Here is a 24,595-nt window from a genome sequence, read left to right on the forward strand (position 1 = left end):
AACAACTTAATATTACATGATAAAGTCACCTAAATGGATTCCCCCCCCCCCTCCACCGTACTCGACACAGCCATTTAACCAGTTTAACTTTGTGAAAGGGAGTAAAAACCTTCGTAGCAGAATGACATGTTCAAACCAGTCAAATTGTTGCTGATCAGAAAACTGTAGCGCTCAAGAAATAACCATATCTGTTTCAAGCTGACTTGATCCATTGTGAATTCTAAGGGTCGTGCATCCTTACCATAATTACCCATTTTTTAGAAATGTTGATTTGATGAAAGTGTTTATATGAGTGATAAACACTTTGGAAACATTACTAATTCTTGATTCTCTTTTCCTTTGATTTAGCTTCAAATTCAGGTACTTACATTTCTGCATGTAGTGGGAAGTTTTCATAATATGTGAATGAACAATTTTTGTAAGGTGTAGGAATAAGTTTTCATTTTTGTATCATTGGTTGTTGTGTGTTCTTGTAAAAGTGTATATGAAATCATTGTATGGAGTGGGAATGCAAGTTTACTTTCAGTTTGGACTTGAATGCAAATATTACTTGGTGCCTGATCTTCACACAAAGTTGCCTGTTTATTGACTATTCATGACTGAAAGTTCTGATTTAGCTGATGAAAATTCTGAAATTTGAATAAATTTGACATTAAGATTAAATTATGATGACATGAGATTTTACAAATTATAGACAGAATTACAATGTTTAGCTCTCATGTTGAGGAAATGTTTGTGCTCATACTATTTGTACATTAGCGTTCAGTATTGTGTGAATTTATTTTGAAGTTCATTCTTTGTTTCGAAACTTTTATGTTTATTTTAGTAATATTGCATGGTATCTGGATGTTTGTAACAGTGTTGTAAGAATAATCATTGTATAAACTGCTTGGAATTCAAAATGTCATATTGAGCTTGGTCAAAATGCCAAGCAAAATCCATCAAAAAGTCTTGACTTAAAGTAAAAACCAACCTCATTTGATACTTATCAGAACTATATTTTTATGTACAGACACAGATGTGTCTGTACATATTGCCATCACCTGCGTCTGTCGTCGCCGTTCATGTCGCCGTCGATGTCGCCGTCGCCGTCGCCGTGCACTTTCAGCGTTAACACCATAAGTGGAAGACAGTTTTACTTTTTGGCTTTATATTTACAGAGCTGATGAATATTCATAAAACGCAGGTCAAGTTCGAAAATCAGCATGATCGGGCCATTATTGTAGAATTTATGCTGTTTTTTCACTTTTCAGCATATATACAACACTGTTAACACATTTCAAAGAAAACCGATAGGCCTGTTGTCATGAAACTCACAGGAGTAATCAATCTTACTAAAACGCAGGTCAAGTTCAAAAATCGGCATGATCGGGCCACCATTTTAGTGGTTATGCTGTTTTTTCACTTTTCAGCATATATGCAACACTGTTAACACATTTTAAGGAAAACCCATAGGCCTGTTGTCATGAAACTCACAGGAGTAATCAATCTTACTTAAACGCAAGTCAAGTTCGAAAATCAGCATAATCTGGCCATTATTTTATAAGTTATGCTGTTTTTTCACATTTCTTCAGATTCAATTCTTAGGCATGTTAACAGTCTCATTATTTAATTAATAAGATACGTAAAAGTGTTTGTTTGACATTTCCTGCATCTTTACAACATTGTTAGTTGATTATGTAAAAATGATGGTAAACTTGTTATCGTATATTGTGTAATAAAGTGTCAAAAATGGAAATAAACTCATATCATTGCAGTTTGTAAGATTCAATCATTCATTATGATCAGAAACTCAGAATGGAGGAAATTGGACATTTGACACTGTTCTATTGATATTTTCCCCATCTCATTAATTTTCTTAGTTGATCATATAAAAATGGCATTAAACTGTTAATTATTGTACCACCAGCGTTAGCGCTGGCGGTACACATGGTTTCGGTCCCGTCCGGATCGTTCCGCCGGCTCCGTTGGCTCCGCCGGCTCCGCCGGACGGCTACCGTTACCGCTTCTCCTCCTAGATGGTAAGGGCCCCCGTACCCATCTCATGGATTTAGGTCACCTATAATCTCAACTCGTTCCACGTAAAATTTGGGCTTTGTCGGTATTGGGGTCTGGGTGTGGCACTCATTGCAATGCACCCTTGTCTAAAAATGGCAAAATTAAATGCTAATTATCTACCCTACGGAAGGAGTTATGGGAAAAATTTCTATAGACGGCTTTCCAAAAGTCATATGTGTAGATTTCAAATATACCCTTGGATTTGACCTTTGACCTCTACTTCAAGGTCAAATGGGCCAAAATTTTCAAAAAAATGAAATTTTTTACGAAAAAATTTTTTTTTTCCCTGTTATTCAGACACCACACAGACTTAACCAATAATATTATTGGAAAGTGTTACCCTTCAGGTCATCTTTCATCTCCATGAATTTGGGGTCAATCGGTGCATTTTCACGGGAGTAGCGGCCATAAGATACCGAAACTGAAAACTGTCTCTAATTCGGGAACCGTTAATGCTAGAGACCCATTCTTTTTTGCATTTTGTAGAGCATGTAAAGCCCAACACTGGAGGTGGTCTCGGTTTTTTTGTATTCCATACGGTTTTCGAGTTACGCTGTATCAAAAAGTACATATTGGTGGTAAAAGCAAAATGTGCAGTACGGTAATGGATAAAAAATTTTGAACTCTGGAAAAATAAAACATAAGGCTTGGCAAAGCAGACAACTTGTGTTCAAAAATGACATTATTTCATCAAATTTGAACTTCTGAAACTTCAGAGCACCTCCTATTTCAAGAATTTTGACCAAAATGACATTTTCTTTATTTTAATTAATTTTTTCTGTACGAAATTTAAGGCACATTATGGTAACTCCAAAATTATAACATCTAGTCCCTTATATCTCCTGGCAGAGATAGGTCCATAGTTACTATTGAAGTTGAATATGAAGTCATATACTGGCAATCTTACTATGACCTTGAAATTGACCTTTGACCTACTTTTCACCATGAACTGAACTTTGCAAATTTTTCTTCCCTTTTATCTCCAAAACTGGCAGAGATAGGTCCATAGTTACTATTGAACTTGAATAGGAAGTCATATACTGGCAATCTAAATGTGACCTTAAAATTGACCTTTGACCTACTTTACACCATGAACTGAACTTTGCAAATTTTGCTTTCCTTTTATCTCCAAAACTGGCAGAGATAGGTCCGTAGTTACTATTGAACTTGAATAGGAAGTCATATACTGGCAATCTATATGTGACATTAAAATTGACCTTTGACCTACTTTTCACCATGAACTGAATTTTGCAAATTTTGCTTTCCTTTTATCTCCAAAACTGGCTGAGATAGGTCCGTAGTTACTATTGAACTTGAATAGGAAGTCATATACTGGCAATCTAAATGTGACCTTAAAATTGACCTTTGACCTACTTTTCACCATAAACTGAACTTTGCAAAATTCGCTTCCCTTTTATCTCCAAAACTGGCAGAGATAGGTCCATAGTTACTATTGAACTTGAATAGAAAGTCATATACTGGCAATCTAAATGTGACCTTAAAATTGACCTTTGACCTACTTTATACCATGAACAGAATTTTGCAAATTTTGCTTTCCTTTTATCTCCAAAACTGGCTGAGATAGGTCCATAGTTACTATAGAACTTGAATAGGAAGTCATATACTGGCAATCTAAATGTGACCTTAAAATTGACCTTTGACCTACTTTACACCATAAACTGAATTTTGCAAATTTTGCTTTCCTTTTATCTCCAAAACTGGCTGAGATAGGTCCGTAGTTACTATTGAACTTGAATAGGAAGTCATATACTGGCAATCTAAATGTGACCTTAAAATTGACCTTTGACCTACTTTACACCATGAACTGAACTTTGCAAATTTTGCTTTCCTTTTATCTCCAAAACTGGCAGAGATAGGTCCGTAGTTACTATTGAACTTGAATAGGAAGTCATATACTGGCAATCTATATGTGACATTAAAATTGACCTTTGACCTACTTTTCACCATGAACTGAATTTTGCAAATTTTGCTTTCCTTTTATCTCCAAAACTGGCTGAGATAGGTCCGTAGTTACTATTGAACTTGAATAGGAAGTCATATACTGGCAATCTAAATGTGACCTTAAAATTGACCTTTGACCTACTTTTCACCATAAACTGAACTTTGCAAAATTCGCTTCCCTTTTATCTCCAAAACTGGCAGAGATAGGTCCATAGTTACTATTGAACTTGAATAGAAAGTCATATACTGGCAATCTAAATGTGACCTTAAAATTGACCTTTGACCTACTTTACACCATGAACAGAATTTTGCAAATTTTGCTTTCCTTTTATCTCCAAAACTGGCTGAGATAGGTCCATAGTTACTATAGAACTTGAATAGGAAGTCATATACTGGCAATCTAAATGTGACCTTAAAATTGACCTTTGACCTACTTTACACCATAAACTGAACTTTGCAAATTTTGCTTCCCTTTTATCTCCAAAACTGGCAGAGATAGGTCCATAGTTACTATTGAACTTGAATAGGAAGTCATATATTGGCAATCTAAATGTGACCTTGAAATTGACCTTTGACCTACTTTTCACCATGAACTGAACTTTGCAAACTTTTCTTCCCTTTTATCTCCAAAACTGGCAGAGATAGGTCCATAGTTACTATTGAACTTGAAAAGGAAGTCATATACTGGCAATCTAAATGTGACCTTAAAATTGACCTTTGACCTACTTTACACCATGAACTGAATTTTGCAAATTTTGCTTCCCTTTTATCTCCAAAACTGGCTGAGATAGGTCCATAGTTACTATTGAACTTGAAAAGGAAGTCATATACTGGCAATCTAAATGTGACCTTAAAATTGACCTTTGACCTACTTTACACCATGAACTGAATTTTGCAAATTTTGCTTTCCTTTTATCTCCAAAACTGGCTGAGATAGGTCCGTAGTTACTATTGAACTTGAATAGGAAGTCATATACTGGCAATCTAAATGTGACATTAAAATTGACCTTTGTCCTACTTTTCACCATAAACTGAACTTTGCAAATTTTGCTTCCCTTTTATCTCCAAAACTGGCAGAGATAGGTCCATAGTTACTATTGAACTTGAATAGAAAGTCATATACTGGCAATCTAAATGTGACCTTGAAATTGACCTTTGACCTACTTTTCACCATGAACTGAATTTTGCAAATTTTGCTTCCCTTTTATCTCCAAAACTGGCTGAGATAGGTCCATAGTTACTATTGAAGTTGAATAGGAAGTCCTATACTGGCAATCTAAGTGTGACCTTGAAATTGACCTTTGACCTACTTTTTATCATGAACTGAACTCTGCTAATTTCTTTCTCTTTTAACTTCAAACTTGACAGAGATAGGTCCATAGTTACTCTTGAACTTGAATAGGAAGTCATATACTGGCAATTTACTGTGACCTTGAAATTGACCCTTGACCTACCTTACGAAGAACTTAAATTTGATTGTACCATATATATTTTTTGCAATAGTTAAAAAATTCTTGTTGATTGCATTTTTACAGCTTGTCAAGCACAAAACTGGTGGCTGTGTCCCTTATTTTGTGTATGTGGGGGTCTATACGAATGCGTTTGCTCCAGCTGGTGGTACAATATTTGGAGGCGGTATCGCCTCTCTGATCCTCTAGTTTTGTTTCATGTTAAAAAATTGTTAAAAATGAAAAAAAAAAAAAAAAACATTTCAGAACAGTGCTGTCTTGTTTACTTTTTGGCATTTTCAAGATGTGACTTTGAAGTTCCATGGTCCTGAAGACCTTTGCTAGTCACATTTTCTGAATATCCATGATACTAATATTTTATTATTAAAAATTGATGGTCATTATGCTGTTAAACATTATGTAACGTTGCATCAAAATTTGAAGAAACCCCTATTTTGGACACTGCTCCCATGTCACTTACTGTTCTCAAACTTAGGGAAAGAAACATGGGACTTAAATAAAGCTTCAGTGGGCAATGCAGTCTATTTTGTAAATTTTTCTGGCAGTAAAACAGTTTTTTGTGAAAATTTAATTTTTTCACATTTTGGCATTTTCAAGGTGTGACTTAGAACCTCTACGGGCTTGAAGACCCATGCTAGTCACATTTTCTGAAAATCCATGATACGTGTATTTTATTATTAAAAACTGATGGTCTTTATGCTGTTAAGCATTATGTAATATTGCATCAAAATAGAAGAAAACACAATTTTGGGTGCTGCTGCCATGATGACCATTATGGGTAAACCATGTTACTTATGATTGTCAAACTTTCAAAAAAGAAACACAGGACTAAATTGCAGCCAAGTTGGAAAAGCAGTCTAATTTGCTTCTTTTTTATTGTAGTAATACATTTTAGTGAAATATTCATATTTATCGTGTTGCCATTCATTGTGGGACTCAGAGCTCCCATGGACATAAAGCCGAATGGTAACCAAATTTTCTACATGTCCATGCTATTTATAGTCAATAATCAAAAATTGGTGATAATTATTCTGTAATTTATTATGTAATGTTACATCAAAATTGACAAAAATGCACTGCTACGATAAACATTATGAAAAGAAACTGTGTTACTTATTATTATTATTTTTAACTTACAAGTTTGATTTTTAGGATTGGCATGCAGTTCAAATTAGAAAGCCAGCTCAATTGGGTTATCATTTATAATTGAATTTATGCAATTTTGTGTAAAATTTTCATTTTTCTCATTCTGGCACTTTCAAAGTGTGAACTCTCATGGGCCTGAAGCCTTATGCTTGTTTCATATTTTATTTACATTGGTGTTACTTGTTGAGCATAATTAAATTTTGATGTTGAATTTGCAGTTAAGCATAATGTACTTTTGTATCAGAATTGACAGTAGCCTATTTTGTGCATTGTTATTTTCAGCTTTTTGTCTGTACATTTGACAGCTTTGCTGCCTTGTTAATTATTACAGTAAAATGTTAGTAATGTGACATTTTTATTTGACATAACAAATGCCATACTGCATGAACAGTGAAATTTTATCACAACATATACAAAAAAAGTATGCATCTGAGCTTCATGAATATTTTCAATGTCATAACTGCTCACAGATCCAGTGAAACTGTTTTCTCAACTCTTCCATTTCAGCTCCCCAACAGAAGGTTGTGTTCGCACTGCCAAGGCAGAGAAGCGCCTTCAAGAAAAACTGAAGAGAGATGGTGTCGAGAGCCCATCAGAACGAGCGCTCTCTCCAGCAGAACTCAGGTTACAGGAGGCCGAGAAGAGGGCAGCATGGCGGAAGGCTAGGTGAGATCAATTTGATTGGTTGGTTGGTCAGAAGATTGATTGCCCAATTGATTTAAACTGATTGATTGATTTGTTGGTTGTTTTTATTGATCGATTTGATTGATGGCTGGTTGGTTACCCTTTATTGCCCTCCTCCGTCCATCTTCTCTGTTATCTGGGAATAGAATCACATCATACATTCTAACCTTTAAATGACTGAGCATTTTTAAGTTGCATCATGTAAGTATTGGTATTTAAAATGAATTGGGAGTACATTATTTGTTTACTGGTTGATTGTTTGGTTGCTTGATATATTGACTGAATGGTTATTGATTGATTGGTTGGTTGAGTTATTGATTGATTGATTGATTTATGATGGAGTGATTCATTGATTGGGTAATAGAGTAGCTGATGGAATGGTAGGTAAGTTGATATATCAATTGACATATATTGATCAACTGTTTATCCTTTCCAGGATGAAGTCTCTGGAGGAAGACGCAATGAGAGCACAAGCTGTGATAGGAAAGATGAAGGAGATGTCTGAGCAAGACGCCAAGGCCGAGGCCTCCAAACTTGTGGCTGTAGATATCAATGTGGAAGGTAAGACTGGGTTCCCATAAACCTATCGTACTAGCAGGATTGATCCAGCTCCGAGGGGATTCTCACTAAATTGCTTTCAGTTTAAGCGGCTGAAATCTGTCACGCCCACTAAAGCTGCTTGAGGGGTAATTAACTTTTGTGCATGCTTAAACTAAATGCAATTTAGGGAGAAACCTGTCAGTGATAGATCAATCCTGCTAATATGATAGAGTGTGGAAATGGTCCCTTAGTCATCTCAGTGCACAGTCTCTGATGTAAATACTGATCCCCGTGCCTAATGACAATAATATTGAAGCTGGACCATATTAAGATAATATTGTATAGTTTTTGTTTACTATTTCTGCTTTAGGCCAGTACATTTGGTGTTTCCTGAATAGTCAATACACAGAAAAAAAAAATTCAGGAAACAACAACCATCCTTTCTGTTATCTGGGAATAGAATTAAATTATTCATTCTAACCTTGAAGTGACTGCATTTTAAGCTGCATCATAATGTCTCAATTTGTACAAAAATTTAACCTTGAAATTGCCTTATTTTTGTGTTGTTTTGTTAATTTCTAGAAAATGGCGAGGCCAATGGACACAATGAGGTAAGGTGATTGTGTTAGAGAAGACAACTGGATTGTGTTATTGTCAGACCTGTCACAATGCCACATCACCACCATGATGTTACTCAAGATAGACTATCAGGGTCCCCTAACTGTCCACATATTTTACCAATAATCTCATTATTTTATAGGAATGTAGTATGGGTCATTCCATAATAAAAAGTACAGATTGAATCACAACATTAACACATTCTGCGAATTTTTGTAGCCCAAGTGCTCACTTTTTTGTGGAATGACCCAAGGAAGTTCTTTTGTCCCTAGCTTGAGAAATAAACTGATACTTTTCAGGTCATATTTCATATGGCAAAATCTGACTGTAAATATATGACATATTAGCTGGTAAAGTATCAACGAGTTTGTTTCTCAAGTTGTTGGCAAAAGAAGTTTGACATTTCTATTGAAATTGCATAACTAATGAAACTTTTCAACAATTCCACTTTTTTTTTCTGATCAGTTCCTCAGTCCCCTTTCCCTCTCTGTTGTAATTCTTTCAATGATGATGCAATACAAACTTTGTGTCACAAGCCATTCCAAGGACTTCATTGTGGACTCACCTGACAGTTGCACCATACCATCTCACTTTGGGGCATGTTTCACAACTTGACTTTAGACCAAAAGTCCAGTCTAAAACTTTTAGAGCACGTTCAGAACAGCAGACTAACAGATCCAGTGATCAGATATGATGACCCACTTAAAGCTTGCCACTTAATTCCTGATTAGGCTCTGAATAGATTCCTTGCGGTGATTATGCAACGAGCATTCAAGTGGGTCAGCCATATTTGATCCATGGATCTGTTAGTCTGCTGTTCTGAATGCGCTCTTAGACCAAAATTTTGATCTACTTCAAAACATAAGGTTAAAACCCAAATTGTCCAATGAAGTAGAGTAACCATTGTCTAAAATAGTATCTGTTTCTTCTTTGTTATACAATATTTAGTATCATGCAGGGCTTTTCCCAGGATTGGGGGTACAGGCCGTCCAAAATTATCACCTGTAATTTCCTACAAAACTTCAGGGACTCCAAGTATGCCTAAAGCCATCATGTTTCCAAAAAATCCATAAGCCATCCAGCCGTCTTTGAAAGGCTTTCCACTGATGCTGGCGGCCATCCAAATGACGGCTGGAGGGTTTACTGGGAAAACCCTCGATATCATGGGAATTAGGTCAATTTTCAGCCTTGAGTTCTTTCATGAAACAGAACGTATCATTTGAACACACTTGTTGCAAATGTGCATGTGGAATTTATTTAGTTTCACACCAAAGTAACCCCACTGAATCCTTGCTTTTGTCATGGCATTTTGTCAACTGTGTCCACTCAACACCATGAAGTTTTTTTTTCTTTTTTTTTAGATGATGAACATGAAACATTTCAGTTTTCATCACATTTTGACTGCATGAATGATATATTTCACCTGTTAACAAGATGTATTAATCCAAAGTAGTGGTGGAGGTTTTTCTTTGTTAGACATATTTTCTGAATGTTCCGGTGAAAGTTGGTAATGGTTTATTGGTTCTCTTTAACATATATATCCTTCTTTCTTCATTAGCATGCTAGTCACGTAGCTTCTAATATGGGTACTAACACCAGTGTATCCAACGAAAGTCTACCCACTTCGGCCAATCAAAAAACACTTGTCATTGTCCAGCATGAGGCAGACAAGAAAGTGAAAGAAACCTCCCGTGTGATTGGTGAAAATGTCAGGAGGAAAACTGAGGAGTATTTTGATGAAGAAACTGGCAAAGTGCAGTTTCGAACCGTTGAATATGTCGAGAAAACTATCGAGCATGAGGTATGACCTTCACAGTGTGGCTTGGTTTGACCTTCACCTTGACCTTTTCATTTGTGCCATTTGGCATACATTCTTATCAAGGTTTTTTAATAATTATTATTTTGGGATTATTTTTTCCTCCTGATTTCTGCTTGGCATGATGTAAACGCTTGTGTAGGTCCTATTTAATTTACTTGGTGGTGGTTTTACTTCATGGACAGCATAGGCAATGCCTTTCTAAGCTTCAGTTAAATATAGTTACACAATATCCATTAAATATGATGCAATGAGTTTCTGTTGTTACTAAAAGAGAGACTAGAAGCAGATTTCTCAATTCTGGATGTACTACATGTTTTGGTGAAAGCACAAATATGCAAATAAGTGCAGCAAGTACATAAACTTGAATGAAGAGAGAAATAACACACTTGTACCTCAGATTGCTAATAGTTTCATTGATAAATCCTGGTGCAGACATTTTTTCACACACACGCACACACGCACGCGCGCACGCGCAAACATGAAGTTTTGCTGATCAGAAATTTAAAGATAAATAATGGAAAAAGAAAAAAAAGTACCAGTACATGAAGTTTACTTTTTTAACTGAAAAATGTCTGAATGCCAGCAAAAGAATGTCTCTCTGCACATCATAAATAGCAGCAATAGTAAATCATGTACTACTTTTCTACTGTAACATTAGTATTTCATTCTTCTTTGTTTCAGGTTGAGACTAGAACGCAGCAAATCTGTCAACTAGAACTGCAGGACAAATAGACTTTTATCTCAGAAGATCTGGTTGTGAAATGGTGGGGAAAAAACATGGACATGTATAGGGAAAAATGAAGATGGCAAAAATGATGAAGATCTGGTTGTGATTTTTTCCGTATTAGGTTAAAGATAAAAATGGTTACCATATATGGAAATAACCATGTACATATGCCCATAGATGATGATTGCAAAGGCCATATATGGCATACAGACTATGAAACAATGACCATGTATGGCAAACATAAGTTACATGCACGGGACAAAAATGACATGGTGGCATGAAATAAAAACTGCTAACTGATATAGCCAGCCAAGAAACCTCAAGTTCATATTTCATCAAAATAATGATGTAAAGAAGACGCATTTAAAGACTTGCAGTTCTTCACAGATGAAAGATTCAAAGGTGTTTTGTTTTCTGTGCTTCTGCAAAATGCCTTGTTAAATACATATTTTCTCATCAGGTTGACCTATTTATATATTATCCAAAGGTTATCGTTTATGGTATTTGTGAATTTCAAAAATCCACATGTACTAGTTCTTGGGTTTTAAAGGCAAGTGGCATTAAACTTCATGGCAGTTTATAGTTAGTATGTACAGTTAAAACATTAAATTTTATGAAGTATTTTTAACAAGGAGACATTTTGTACAGTGTACATAGTTTATGGTGGCAGGAAGGGACTTGTTTTATGAATAACCACATTTTTGCTCCCAATTTTAGTTTTTTTGCCAAGTCAAGTAATATGTAGGCTTAGCAAAGGTATCTATAGATAGGGAAAAAAAGTCCATTCTTCATTGTGTAGTTTTGGACGAGCGCTGAGAACAGCAGTTAAATCCATTCCTAATTTTATGATTGCTCATTATACTTATTGAGAGTGTCAGTGTGTTTTAGTCCTTGTTTTATGTGCTCCTTTTCCTTTACCACTCCAAACTACTGGAATTGTGTGTATATTTATTGCAATTTTTTGTATTATCTCCTATATATGGAGCAGCACATTCATTTCAATGTGTGAATTGTTTTCAGTTTGGTTATACCTGCTCTACTGACTGTTCAGAAGCTTTTAAAGATCAGTTTAATTTGACTGAAATAGGAATTCTTTGTCACAACTTTCAACCTGTGGAGAAAGAAATGAGCAGATACAATATTTATTTTACATTTTAGTAAAACTTCTTTCGAGAAGGTTTTAGCTTGTTATTCAGGGCACATGTGCAGTACATCTTATCCAAAAGGTGATTTTGGAAATTATTCTTATTCATAAAACATAAAGCATTGTTCAACGAGTACTTTCACTATTATTCTCCAGTGGGGAAAAGGCTGTTGCTGCAGTATAGATATTATGTGCATTTTTGTTGAGTCACAAGCATTTATTTTGATATACAATAATGAATGACAATTTTTATGTGAAGTTTTGCATGGAAGTGACCTTGAAATGCCTTGCCATAATTTTTGGGTTTTCTTTCTTTTTTTCTTTTATTTTGCTCTGTTGAAATAGTGTTCATAAGATGCATTGTGCAGCCTTTTCTTTTATGTATTTAATTATCATCATTTATTTATACATTTATTTCAACCACTATTACCATTTTACCTGTATTAGAAAATAGTTGGAAAGAGAATGGCAATTACTTCTTTCATGAAATGCTTATTGATTGTTTTTATAAGCTTTACCCATGTGGATTAAGAACAGCTTGCCACTTTTTGTGCTGTTTTAGTGTTTTAACTTAATCAAACCAGTATTTATGTGAAGCTAATGTTGAACACGTTTTCTATTTTTAACTTAAATTTGTACATTATAACACATATAACAAAAATATATGAATATAAAATGTCACACGCTAGAGTAGTTTGTTTCTGGTCGTCAGCATGGGACAAATGTTTAAAAAATCTGCAGAACATAGCAGTTAAAGTCATTGTGCCATAAGATGACAGCAAAAACACCAAGAAAATGTGATGAAAGCATTCAGACAGAGCACCAGTTTCTCTACTATGGGGTCATATCATGAAAATGCAAGGCTTAGACTCCGTTCACATGAAAAATCTATTTTCTATTCACGGTATCTTGTGATCACTCATAGCGCAGCCGAGAATTAATTACAGCTTTGGAAGTAACTGGCTTGCGCTGCCAGTAATAACGCCGAGGGGTATTCAGGGCACAGACCGTGATCACAAGATACGGCGCATAGAAAATAGATTTTTAGGAAATAGAAAATAAAAGTGAACGGGGCCTTAGTGATACTGGATTTACACCCCATTCTGATTCACGCATCATGCTATCTGGTTTGGTCCAACCGTTTGGTCCTAAAGTGCAATTAGTGGAATCAGTTTAGTTGTCTGATATACGTCCTCAAGAAGCAAGAGGGTAATTAACCACTGTGTGCTGATTAAGCTGATTCTACTGAAAACACTTAAGTGAGAACCCCCGAGCAGAGGTGGACCAACCCAGCTAGTATGATCTGTGAGTTTGAATGTGCCCTTATACTATGGTTGATGTTGAGAAAAATGACCTAAGTGTGGTGGAACTACCTGGTTACTGTCACACGTATTGTGTTTTTTTTTTTTTTGTTTGTTTTTTTTTTTTTTTTTTGGGGGGGGGGGCAGTATAACTTTTGCATGTGAGATTGATAATGAAATGAATTAAGCTTTTTTTTTTTTTTTTTTTTTTTTTTGGGGGGGGGGGAGGGTACAACTTTTGCATGTGACAGACACCTGACCTTCCCCTGAGACACTGACCCTTTTGATAATGCCCCACTGACTAAAAATATAGTTTGTATGTACATAGAGAAGTAAAATGATATTGGTAGTTGTATTTACGTACAGATTAAGACTTATCTGACTTTAGCAAAGTAATGTACAGAATAATTAAGAACCTGAAGGATGGATAGCAGTGTAAGGTGCAAGTACCCCGAGTTCCTAAGGTCATTGGAGACTTGCCTGTCTATCATCAGCATATGACTGGGTTTTCAGTGTCCTTTGAAACACGGGGTGATGGAAATACCTGGTGTATATTAAGTAGTCATTGTCAAAATGTACAGTTTAAAATGTGAACATTCTCTAGCTTGTACAGCTTGTATTTTAATACAGAATGAAATATAATTATGGCTATTCTAAGTGGTGTTGTTATACATAGAAATTTATGTTGGAGTTGCCTGTAGTTTGTCATCACTAATTTTAAAGAAAAATTTAACATGAAATTTTCTCTAGTGAGATGTCACTATTTGAACAAAAACATAATATTGTCTTTTGTGTGAAATCACAAATTTTCTGCTGTTGGTCTACATGGCATCAGGCTATATGCAATGTTTCATCCATAATCACCAAGAAACAACAAATGCAGTATACGCACCACATAACAGTATTTTATTTTTCAAGCGACCCCAGAAATATACCATCTATCACAGAAACAGACCCTTCACAGATCAATATATATTTAAAGCAAAAATTGTTTTATATTTCATGATCAAGCTCAGTAAACGGTGGCATAATGAAGCAAAACAAATTGAAAACCTAAATATTTTTTAGGCTTCTTTTTTCCTATATAATGAAAATAATAAAGCTTTACTACATGCAGTTATTATAACACATCAGTCTAAAATAATATTGCCAATAAAAAGTGGACCAAAAAAATGAAGAACCATTGATCTGTGCACTAAAAAACATAGCTTAAAAACTGGAAAACAACTGAGTACTTTTTAACATAAAAGTCAGCTTAAAATAACTGTAAAGCTTTAACTTTATAATTTGGAGAAAGCCTTTTAAAATGGATGTGAAAAACAAAATGTGCTGGGTGTGAAAATCACTAAATTGCTAATTGTGCTTGTTGTGACCATTAAAGCTGATACAGCATTTATCAATACAGAGTGCACATACGCAGTTATGTAAAAAGGCAAGAAAACGCAAAGAAAATGCTTTGAAAACAGTGCTTTGGTAATTATGCAATCTTTTCAATGGGCAAAAATGATCAAACTTTCAGATACATAAATTTTATAATCACAGAAATTAAATTTGTATGGCATTTTTGGTGTCTTTACTGCATAGAATAGTACTATATAGTGGCCTGCTTTTTAATTTTGTTGCAACCACTCAATAGGAATGTTCTAAGTTTAACAAATGAAGACTTAAAAAATACAGTGACTTAAAAAATATAGTATCTGTAAAATTTACAATTTTCCCACCCATTGAAAAGACCCGAGTCATTACCATTCTTCAGTTATAAAAACTAATAAATGGTTTAAAAATATACTAAATATTTGGCTCACAAGGTACCGATTCCATATCCAACTCTAGTTTCTGGCAATCTGGCCAAAAATGAACAACAGATCAATTGTTTGCATTATTACATTATAGATTGAAAACATTCCGACCCTTCACCAAAGAACCCTGATCACACAGTGTAATGAGTGATGCTGTTCTTAATTGCGATATCCAGACCACACCTGATGTCATGTGACAAAGCGCTCCAACACAACTACTTGTCAGTTATCAGGTTTCATGAGCAAAACAGAAGAAAATGTTTACCCTCTTTAGAAAATAGTTTTCACTTGTTATAACCACAATAATACAATGAAAATCCTATTTCACCCTATGTCAAATCAACACAAGCTTTCCAAATATAATCAGTAAGTTTTCCTTTTTGATGTAAGCGAACATTCTTTAAAAGGGATAATAACTCTTCGTTTTGGCCAAAAAATGAATTTTCCTTGAGTAAACAACAATTTTCCCGTACTTACCAATGGTTAATGAATCCATTTTTACATTCAAAGTGAGTCCCTGTTTTTTTTTTTTTTTTTGTTTTGTTTTTCTAAAATGTTTGTTTTTATGTTAAAATCTCTTAAGAGATTATAACAGAGTATAGCCATCAATGGAGGTCACGTGGTCTAAAGACAAGCTCAGATATCAGAATAATAGCTATATTTGCCGTTTTTGTGGTAAAACAAATATATTATATTTCTATGAGTTCACAATGTTTTTATTGTGAAATATAGATCTCATACGTAGATCTCATACGAAGAGTTATTATCCCTTTAAATAAACTTCTAAAATAGCACTTAAAGCAATGACAGTGATTTAAATTGAATATCATTTCACCAACAAACTCCTCTAAAGCTCCAAAACTCATACTTTATCTTTTACTTAAAGCTTTATCATAATCCACTTAACAAAATTTGATCCTTTGTATTAAATAATAAAAAAAAATTGCTGTTACCTTTTTTGTTTGTGACTACCATGAACAAAACGTAAAAGTAATTCAGAAATGAGAAATGTAAAGAGCCACTCAAAAAAGCAACTGGCTCATAATAATATTCTTACTTTTTAAGTAAATAAAAATTATACACGTTAATCTAAAAATTGAAGGTTTGACTATTTACCTATAATAAAGTTATTTTACTCTAGGTTAGTACATAAGCAAAATCTAAAGCAATTTGATCTATAATTGTATCTATGCTAGAACAAATACATATACTAATAAAAGTATGCAGGACTGTGTCATTTTTTCAAATGGCTGTAAAACATAAAAGGTGTTTTGATGAAGTGGCTTCTAGCCATTTTGTGCCCATAAGAACCAACCCTGAACGCAGGGTGGCTACATGGTCCTCATCATTTCTAAAGGTCAACCAAGGACATCTCACCATACTTGCAAAACGGCTGCCCATCCCTCATATTGCAAATAGTTCATTTTTCTGCAAATTTTAACCTTTTAATCTTCATTGCCAAGGTGTACCATATTCAAATCCATTGAAGAAAATGACATTTTTAGCTTATTTTTTTGTTCTACATTTCTCATTTTGGGTCATTCCCATATGTGGGACAGATTGATGTTTTTTACTTGCAATGATTAGTTGCATTAGAAAGTAAGAGCAGGAAAACTTGTACATTACAAATTTGTTTTTGGATGGATGGATAAAAAGAAAAATTAATTCAATTTCCATATTTTTCATTTTTATCTACTTATCTACTTTATCTATTTATTTTTTTCATTCCATTCTTTTCTTTTTTTTTTTTTTAATGTTTGAAGATCTGCACTATCCCACATTGTACGTCTGCAATGAGTACAATGCTTGATCCATATGTGTGAAACTCACTAAGGTACCCCAACTTTTTCCCTGTGGTTCTTCATCGCCTGGGCGTGCCAGTCCAGCTGTGCCAACAGCCGCAGTGCCCCCTTACGCATGTGTTCATTCTGTGGTTCTCCCTCTGGGCTGATGGCTTCCATGACTTGGGGGATACCGAAGATATTCGAGACACTCAAGCAGCCAAGCTCTCCCAGAAAACTACGTAGTTGCATGGCAGCTCTCATTCCACCGTACTGACCTAGTTATTAAAAATAATATATATTAATAAATAAAGGAATAAATATTTTCAATTCATATCATAATGCTATTAAATCATTTCTGTCTTGCACTGGTCCATTACTCACATTTAGAGTAATAACTTAATACAGTCAAACATGACATGGTAAATTTACCCATGAAAAATTATGGATAAGTAACAACCAAATTTGTTGATTCAAAAGTTCTGAACAAGCACAATCACATCTGGTACAGTTCTCAACTGACACAATCACATCTGGCTCAGTTCTCAACTGACACAATCACATCTGGTACAGTTCTAAACCAGCACAATCATAACCAGTACAGTTCTCAACTAACACAATAACCTCTTACCTGGTGAATAACACACAATTCCACTAGGCTTATAAGAGTACCCTGATGACCCAAAATGGTCCATCATATTGGACAAAGCTGGCGGGATGCTGTGGTTGTATTCGGCTGTTACAACTACAAAGGCATCAGCAGCTTGGATCTTAGCGTTGCAGTCCTGTAAAAACTGGGGCGCCTTTGACTTGTCTTGGTAATGGTGGAGCGGCTTCTTCAACATTGGAAACTCCGTTTTCATTGGATCTGGGAGGCAGAGGAAATTTGATATTATTTTTTAATTGTAAAAAAAAAAAAAAAACAGAAGAAAATTAAAATTCTTTAGCATTGGAAACTCTGCCTTGGCTGGATTTAGGAAGGAAAGATTAATGTTGATGAGGTATGCATACAGCATACTTTCCATGCAGTTACAGAAAAAATGTATATCAATTTCTTCACCATTCAAAACCATGTCTTTACTGGATTTCTGGAAAAAAACAATGTTACAGAAACAGGCATACTGTATCACTATTTTTCCATTGCACAAAACAAAAAAATACAGAAAAAAATTATGGAAGAAAATTAATGTCACTGAGGAACCATTATTACACAGGATGTGAGGCATCTTTAATCATATTGTTACAAAGAAAGAGGTTATATTTTATCTGCATTAGCCTGTATGTGGAAAATATTACAGACAGACAGTTTTGCTGGGAAAAGATGAATTATTACAGTAATTATTTCTCCTATTATTTCATTGTACCAGAGATTTATTGCGTCATTATATGCAGATAACAATTTTTATATAAAAACAACAAAACCATGGTAACAGAAACAGACTCATAACAAATGCCTTTAAGCATTGATATGTTCTAACACTTTTATCACATGATTGAAAGCATATATATTTAGTTTCTTCATAAAGCTTTGGCTAAATAAATCTTATCTTCTGACCATGTGTACTTAGAGTTGCCACTGTTAGCCAACTTATCATTTCTGTCAGATCTAATGCATTATTTTAGTCATTTTGCAAGTCTGCTCACTAGGTATGAGTGAGTCAGCATTTGTTGTTTTGTTACATGATTGATGTGTTGCAGCACTTGCCGTCTGGCTGAAAACATAAATTGCATGGCCTAATTCTTGACTATATATAAAATTAACAATAGTAACCATTCTGTTATATCTATAATTTTTATTAAGCCTTTGCAATAGAATGTCTGTGTTTTGGTTGAGGTGCAGTAACATAGCTAGGTGTATTATGACTTTTTGTTTACTAATTTAAAAAAGGCAATATCTATTATATCTATGCAATTTTAAATTCACTGATGCAAAAAGATATTTATCCTTATGGCAGGAGCTGTTTTCTTAAAATGAAAACCTTACAGCAATCCTGAAGAATGTATATGAACATTAACATGTGTAATGGTTTAGAGTGCATACCCTGACAACTGAAGTAATCAATTGAATAAATCAATTGTGCAAGTCATGACTCAAGGTGAAACGTGCACTTCAAATTACCGTACCTGCACACATAATTTACCTTAGCTGTTTTCTAGCAATCAAAATTAATGATTTAACTCATGCCGATGCAGTGAATATTTCCCAAATTTATAATATTTTTAAATTCAATCTAAAAATCTTACAAAAAAAAACACCGAAAAAATTAACACTGACAATGATGTGCGCGCAAAGGTAAACAAAGACATTTTACCCATAATTTCGACCTCATGGTTAGTTTCCACAAGTATATTCTTCATGAACGTTGCGACCCGTTCCCCCAGACGGTTGTCACGGACGCTTCCGAGGAAAAGCACCACTTTTAACTTGTTGCCAGCCATCAGACAGGTCAGAGAATGCGGTGCGGCAGCCGATAAACACGATGTTTTCACTCACCTCGTCAATACTAGGTCAAGCAAGACGAGACGAATCGGTCACCTAGTCAGCACCAATCGGCAATCCTCGGCTGACTCCGCCAGGCTCCACACCAATCGAGTGAGTCAGTCCTGAAGAAGATTATTTTTCTTTTGTTCCGACTGGACGTTACAAATATGGTCTATGGCCCTTTTCACATAAAGTGGTATACTTTAGTGGCACAGTTCGTACCGGTATACTTCTTGAAAGGATTATTTGAAGGCAGGGTCCGCGGATGCGAAGCCGACAAACCCCCCCCCCCACCCGTGCTGTATTTGTACTATTATATAATTAAAAAATACAAAACAAAACGTACCAAGTGAACACCAAAATTCCTTTTGTTTAATCTCTCTTGTCCTTTTTTCTTCTTTTTTATCATAACCGTAAAATAATAAATTTGTTCCATTAATGTCCAACATTACAGAAACATTTTGTCTTACTATGGCCCCATTCAGAATAGGGGACTAACTAGCTCCGAGGATTATCCTGCAGCGATGGCGCATGTGGAGGCGGGAAGACCAATAGGGAATTTCAGCATCGCTTTTTTAAAAGTGGGGTTGGCCATATTTAGTCGACGGATCGATCGATCATATGTTCTGAATGCGCTCACAGAGGCAAGCTTACGATATTCTGGAGCTCACGTTTAATACAGTTAACCCCGAGTTTCAAAGTTTGGAAGAAAACTTGAAACCCCACAGGCATCCTGATAATAGAAGAGTTTTGACCGACCTGTGTTTCTCAGGGTGTTACTCATGGGCGTAACTAGGCATACGCACGGATGCACTGTGCGTACAATTTTTTGGCCAACCATGATATTATTTTATATAAATTTAGTATATTTTTCACGGAATATAAAAGAAAATCCTCTGCTTATTAAAGTCACCTGTATGTACAAATCCTCTGTATCAATTGTATAAGCACAATTAATTGTTCTGACTCCCCCTCCCGTCTTGCAAACTGAGGTAAACAATGCCTGTAACCTTAACAAGTCCTATCGTAATCGTCCATCTAACTGAAACTTCCTTTACCTCTTAATTGGAGGGTTCAGTGGCCCTCAACTCTTCTGTACCCTCTTTCTTAAGAATATCTGGCGATATTTATCTCAGGTAAAAATCTGCCCGAGTGTTATTTTCAAAGAGCAGCTCCCGCAACCCTGGGGGCACTAGATAAAATCTGGACACCACCAGGTTTAAGAAGGAGCTAGAGAAACAAAGGAAGAATTTTTCCTGCAAAGCTTCAAAGAATTTTGACACGGACTTGACCCAGCTTACCCCTCCAAACTAACAGGGTGACATGGGCAATTTTTACAAACAAATAATTAAACTTAGATGTATCAGAGCTCTGTCGTGTCGTACAATTGGTTGTTTTTGGGAGCCATGCATCCACATGTAAGGTGAATGAAACCGTATGTTAGTTCAACTCAGAGGTGGATCCAGGATTATTCAAAGGGGGTTCCACATATGCGAAGCTAGCCTCCTTTTAAATAAATATACCGTTCTGGGTAATAAGAATATTGAAACTTTTGTAATTGCGAGAATATTTCTGACTAAATGACGATTTTATTATTAATGGAAATTAAGCTGCGATGTGTGGTACATATGCTGTAATTACGCTGTCCTTCATCTCTTGCGTTAGTCTACATTTTGCTGGGAATTTTAAAAATCTGTGCGTACAATTTTTAAAGGTCTGGTTACGCCCCTGTTACTTAAACTTATACAGAATAAAAGTCTCTAGTTGTCTGTGAAACTCTGGGTGATTGAAATGCACTTCTCATGTTCAATGCCCATAACATTATTACTCTTCATTGTTAACATTTCATTAATTTCTTAACAAACCCTGTAAAATATATACAGCTATAACTATCGGTAATCTCTTATTACCTCCGCCAAGGAGGTCAATTATGTTTTTGGTTCCGTTAGTTTGTCTGTCTGTCTGTCTGTCATAAACATAACTCAAAAAGATATATGGGCCGATTTTGAATATATTTTATGGAACTGTCAAAAGTGGGTCAAGGAACAAATGATTAGTTTTTGGTGGTGATCCGGATCATTAATCAATCAATAATCAAAAATCAAAAAAAAAAAAAAAAAAAAAAAAAAAAAAAAAAAAAAAAAAAACTAAATCATTATAAAATGAAAATTTAGAGGTGAAACGGCATTGGGTGGAAACTTTGCTGCCTTGGCGGAGGTCTGCGCTCTCGGAGTGCTTTTCTAGTTAGGCTACTGTAGGCCCAAGTCATATCATTGTCTAGAGGTACTTTTATTACTTATTTCTTTATTTGGGATATCTATAAACATGGACGCTCGAGTATCGCAGATCATCTTTTTCACTTGAAAAAAAAAATTTTCTCTAGATTATTCTTGGTGAATTTTTTTAATGTTAAATGGACCTATAATCCGAGAAACAGTGGGTGTTCTCGTGGCAGGCGAAGCAAATCCCCGAGCTCGATTTTCAAGCAGGGTCGAGTCAAAGACCACCTCACTGAAACACACACACACACACACACACACACACACACACAAATGGAGCTGTTGTGTGCCTGGCCATGAAAACATTGATAATAAGCAATTGACTTTTTAACATGTAAGCTCTAGTGTTCGACAACTTCAGGCCTACCCAACTACCAGACTCGGCACATAAGGATCCTGAATTAACCGGTATACCGGACCACAATACCCCTTTTCAAGGTGTGTGTCAGTTCGCATTTCGGAGTATCAGTCAGAACACCGACAAGATGAGCCCGCGGTCGTCCTGCAAAATTTATTCTGGGGTACGATACTCCGAAATGCGATCTGACACATACCTTGAAAACGGGTAGTGTGGTCCGAAATACCGGTTAATTCAGGATCCTTATGTGCCGAGTCTTGTAGTTGGGTAGGCCTGAACTTAGGTAGTGTGATCGCCAGGGAGATGTGAAAGATGCCAGTAACCACTCAGACTTATAACAATGTTAAAACGTGTATTAGTGCAGTTTTCAACTGAGATTTAAGGGGATAAAGTAAACGTATAAATGAAAAATATTTAATTTTAATTTTTATATTAATGTCTTTTTTTCGTCTTTTCCTCTAGCCATGCTACTGACATCATAGTACTCAGGGCCGGATCCAGGATTATTTGAAGGAGGGGGCGGGGTCCGCTGATGCAAAGCCGACCCCCCCCCCCCCCCTTCCCCGTTGGCGTGGGGCTCAAGGCCCCGAAAATTTTTGAGATTTTAGAGGGCGAACGGTGCCATTTGGTACGGTTTAGTAGGCCTACTATAAAAGAGAAGAATATTAGTGTGTGTGTGTGTGTGTGTGTGTTTTTTTTTTCAGAAGCCGAAATGGGAGGGGGGGAGGATCAGGACCCCCCTGACCCCCCTCTAAGTCTGCCACTGGTACTTATAACCCTAAAGTCGTGAAGGGAGCTCGAGGCGTCTGTTGTTAATTATTACCTATATCAATAGACGCTCTATATGTAAAAAATATTCATTGTTGCTACTGCCTGGCCTGGAATGCATATAAGTAAATGAAGTTTCGTAAAATCACAATAACTTGTTTTTCATTTCTCAGAATAACAACTCAGTTGATTACAAATGCATTTCAGAGTACTGAGGTGGCTGTACATGCAAAGTCCAGCAGTGTACTTACAATTCACTACAATCAAAACAATCATGTTCCCTCAGGCTGCCTCGAAAATGCAGTCACCCTACGCCCAATTATATTATCCACATGGATCAACTTTGAATACGCACGTACTATAATGGCCTGCGAGAAGTTCACGTCTACCTGTACCAGTTCAACGGACATCGTGGACACTATAATTTTAGGGAGAAGGTATGTTGTTTAAAAATTGTCATCAAATTTGCCTGTACATTTCGAAGTCACTACTAAGTGCCTATTACTCTTATTATAAAATAAAATGATCAAAAGAATAATCAAAATAAAAAATAGTTAATAAAATGTATATGTTAATAAAATATTATAATGAATTATGTACATCACTATCAAATGCCACCCCCTATGAACAAGTTGACCATTGGTGACAACTGGAACGGCACCATGTGACTATATATCACTGAAGGTATAAAGGCGCGGAATTTTGAAATTTCGTTCATTCAACGCACACAGATCAGGAAGAACAAGAAGGATGCCATGGACTGCGCCCCGTATCACGCACAAAGGACACAGGATTCTACTCACATTTCTCCGAATCTTTTCCTCATCCCAAGTCAACGCATCGTTCATCGACGTATTGTTTCTTGCACACGCAGTCGTCTGGACGGTGGATTCGACGTTTCTCTAAGCTGGCCAGCTAAAACCTTCGCTTCTCTCCACGAGGAATCGTCGCTCAGGAATCTTCGCAGGATACATCATCGGCTTTCTGCTGTTGTGGGTTGTATTATTGTAGTGTCATTGCATATATTTTCATGGTTTCTTCTATTACAGGTCCAGGAGGCAGACTGCTGAGTGCTGACATAGGTAGGAAAAGTCATTAATCCGTTTTTCTTTCTTTTAACAGAACTCCATTATGGCGATTCTCGATAGAGTTCCCACTGACAACTGCAAGGAGAAAAGGGCCCACATCTACACTTCAGCTATTTCGACCAATCCTTGATGCCGGCGAGTCCCGCCATGGTCTGTCTACGAGGTGGCTGCATTGGGGAAGCGTCCAGCAAGTCCTGTCATGGTCTGTCTACGAGGTGGCTGCACTGAGGAAGCGTCCAGGGCATATGGTTTTTCAATGAGATGGAAACCCCTTAAAGGTAAGCCTGTCTACAGAGTGCTGACATAGGTAAAAAAAGTCATTAATCTGTTTTTCTTTCTTTTAACAGAAATCCATTATGGCGATTCTCCAAAGAGCTCCCACTGACAACTGCAAGGAGAAGAGGGCCACATCTACACTTAGCTACTTCGACCAATCCTTAGTGCCAGCGAGTCCCACCATGGTCTGTCTACGGGGTGGCTGCAGTGGAGAAGCGTCCAAGGCATATGGTTTTTCAATGAGATGGAAACTCCTTAAAGGTAAGCCCGACTGCAGAGTGCTGACATACTTATAA

General features: G+C 36.0%; 2 protein-coding genes across 10 annotated transcripts in view; one reads left to right on the top strand and one right to left on the bottom strand.

The window, feature by feature from the left end:
• Window positions 1–12,848, top strand: part of LOC106181201 (uncharacterized) — a 93,639-nt gene extending 80,791 nt beyond the window's left edge. For 7 of the 8 annotated variants that reach the window (XM_086994510.1, XM_086994512.1, XM_086994513.1 and 4 more), the window contains 5 exons: window positions 7,143–7,301; window positions 7,756–7,880; window positions 8,442–8,470; window positions 10,036–10,278; window positions 10,978–12,848. In XM_086994510.1, coding sequence (XP_086850636.1) covers window positions 7,143–7,301; window positions 7,756–7,880; window positions 8,442–8,470; window positions 10,036–10,278; window positions 10,978–11,028 — 607 coding nt within the window. In that variant the 3' untranslated portion in view covers window positions 11,029–12,848. The remainder of the gene's footprint in view (window positions 1–7,142; window positions 7,302–7,755; window positions 7,881–8,441; window positions 8,471–10,035; window positions 10,279–10,977) is intronic. The other variant, XM_086994515.1, reaches the window with a different exon arrangement.
• Window positions 12,849–13,688: 840 nt separating this feature from the next.
• LOC106181199 (uncharacterized) lies at window positions 13,689–23,311 on the bottom strand. Of its 2 annotated transcripts, none has more exons than XM_086994550.1 (3): window positions 23,187–23,311; window positions 17,680–17,916; window positions 13,689–17,326 (listed from the first exon to the last, which is right to left on the bottom strand). In XM_086994550.1, exons 1-3 carry the CDS (start codon window positions 23,209–23,211, stop codon window positions 17,097–17,099), a joined length of 492 nt encoding a protein of 163 aa, XP_086850676.1. In that variant the 5' UTR covers window positions 23,212–23,311; the 3' UTR covers window positions 13,689–17,096. The 2 variants fall into 2 exon arrangements, with proteins under 2 accessions (XP_086850676.1, XP_013420973.1); XM_013565519.3 differs by lacking the exon at window positions 23,187–23,311 and adding an exon at window positions 19,361–19,561.
• Between the last annotated feature and the right edge of the window lie 1,284 nt (window positions 23,312–24,595).

Source organism: Lingula anatina, chromosome 8 (genome assembly GCF_051362555.1).
Source record: "Lingula anatina isolate TDL-2025a chromosome 8, LinAna3.0, whole genome shotgun sequence".
Lineage (NCBI taxonomy): Eukaryota > Metazoa > Brachiopoda > Lingulata > Lingulida > Lingulidae > Lingula > Lingula anatina.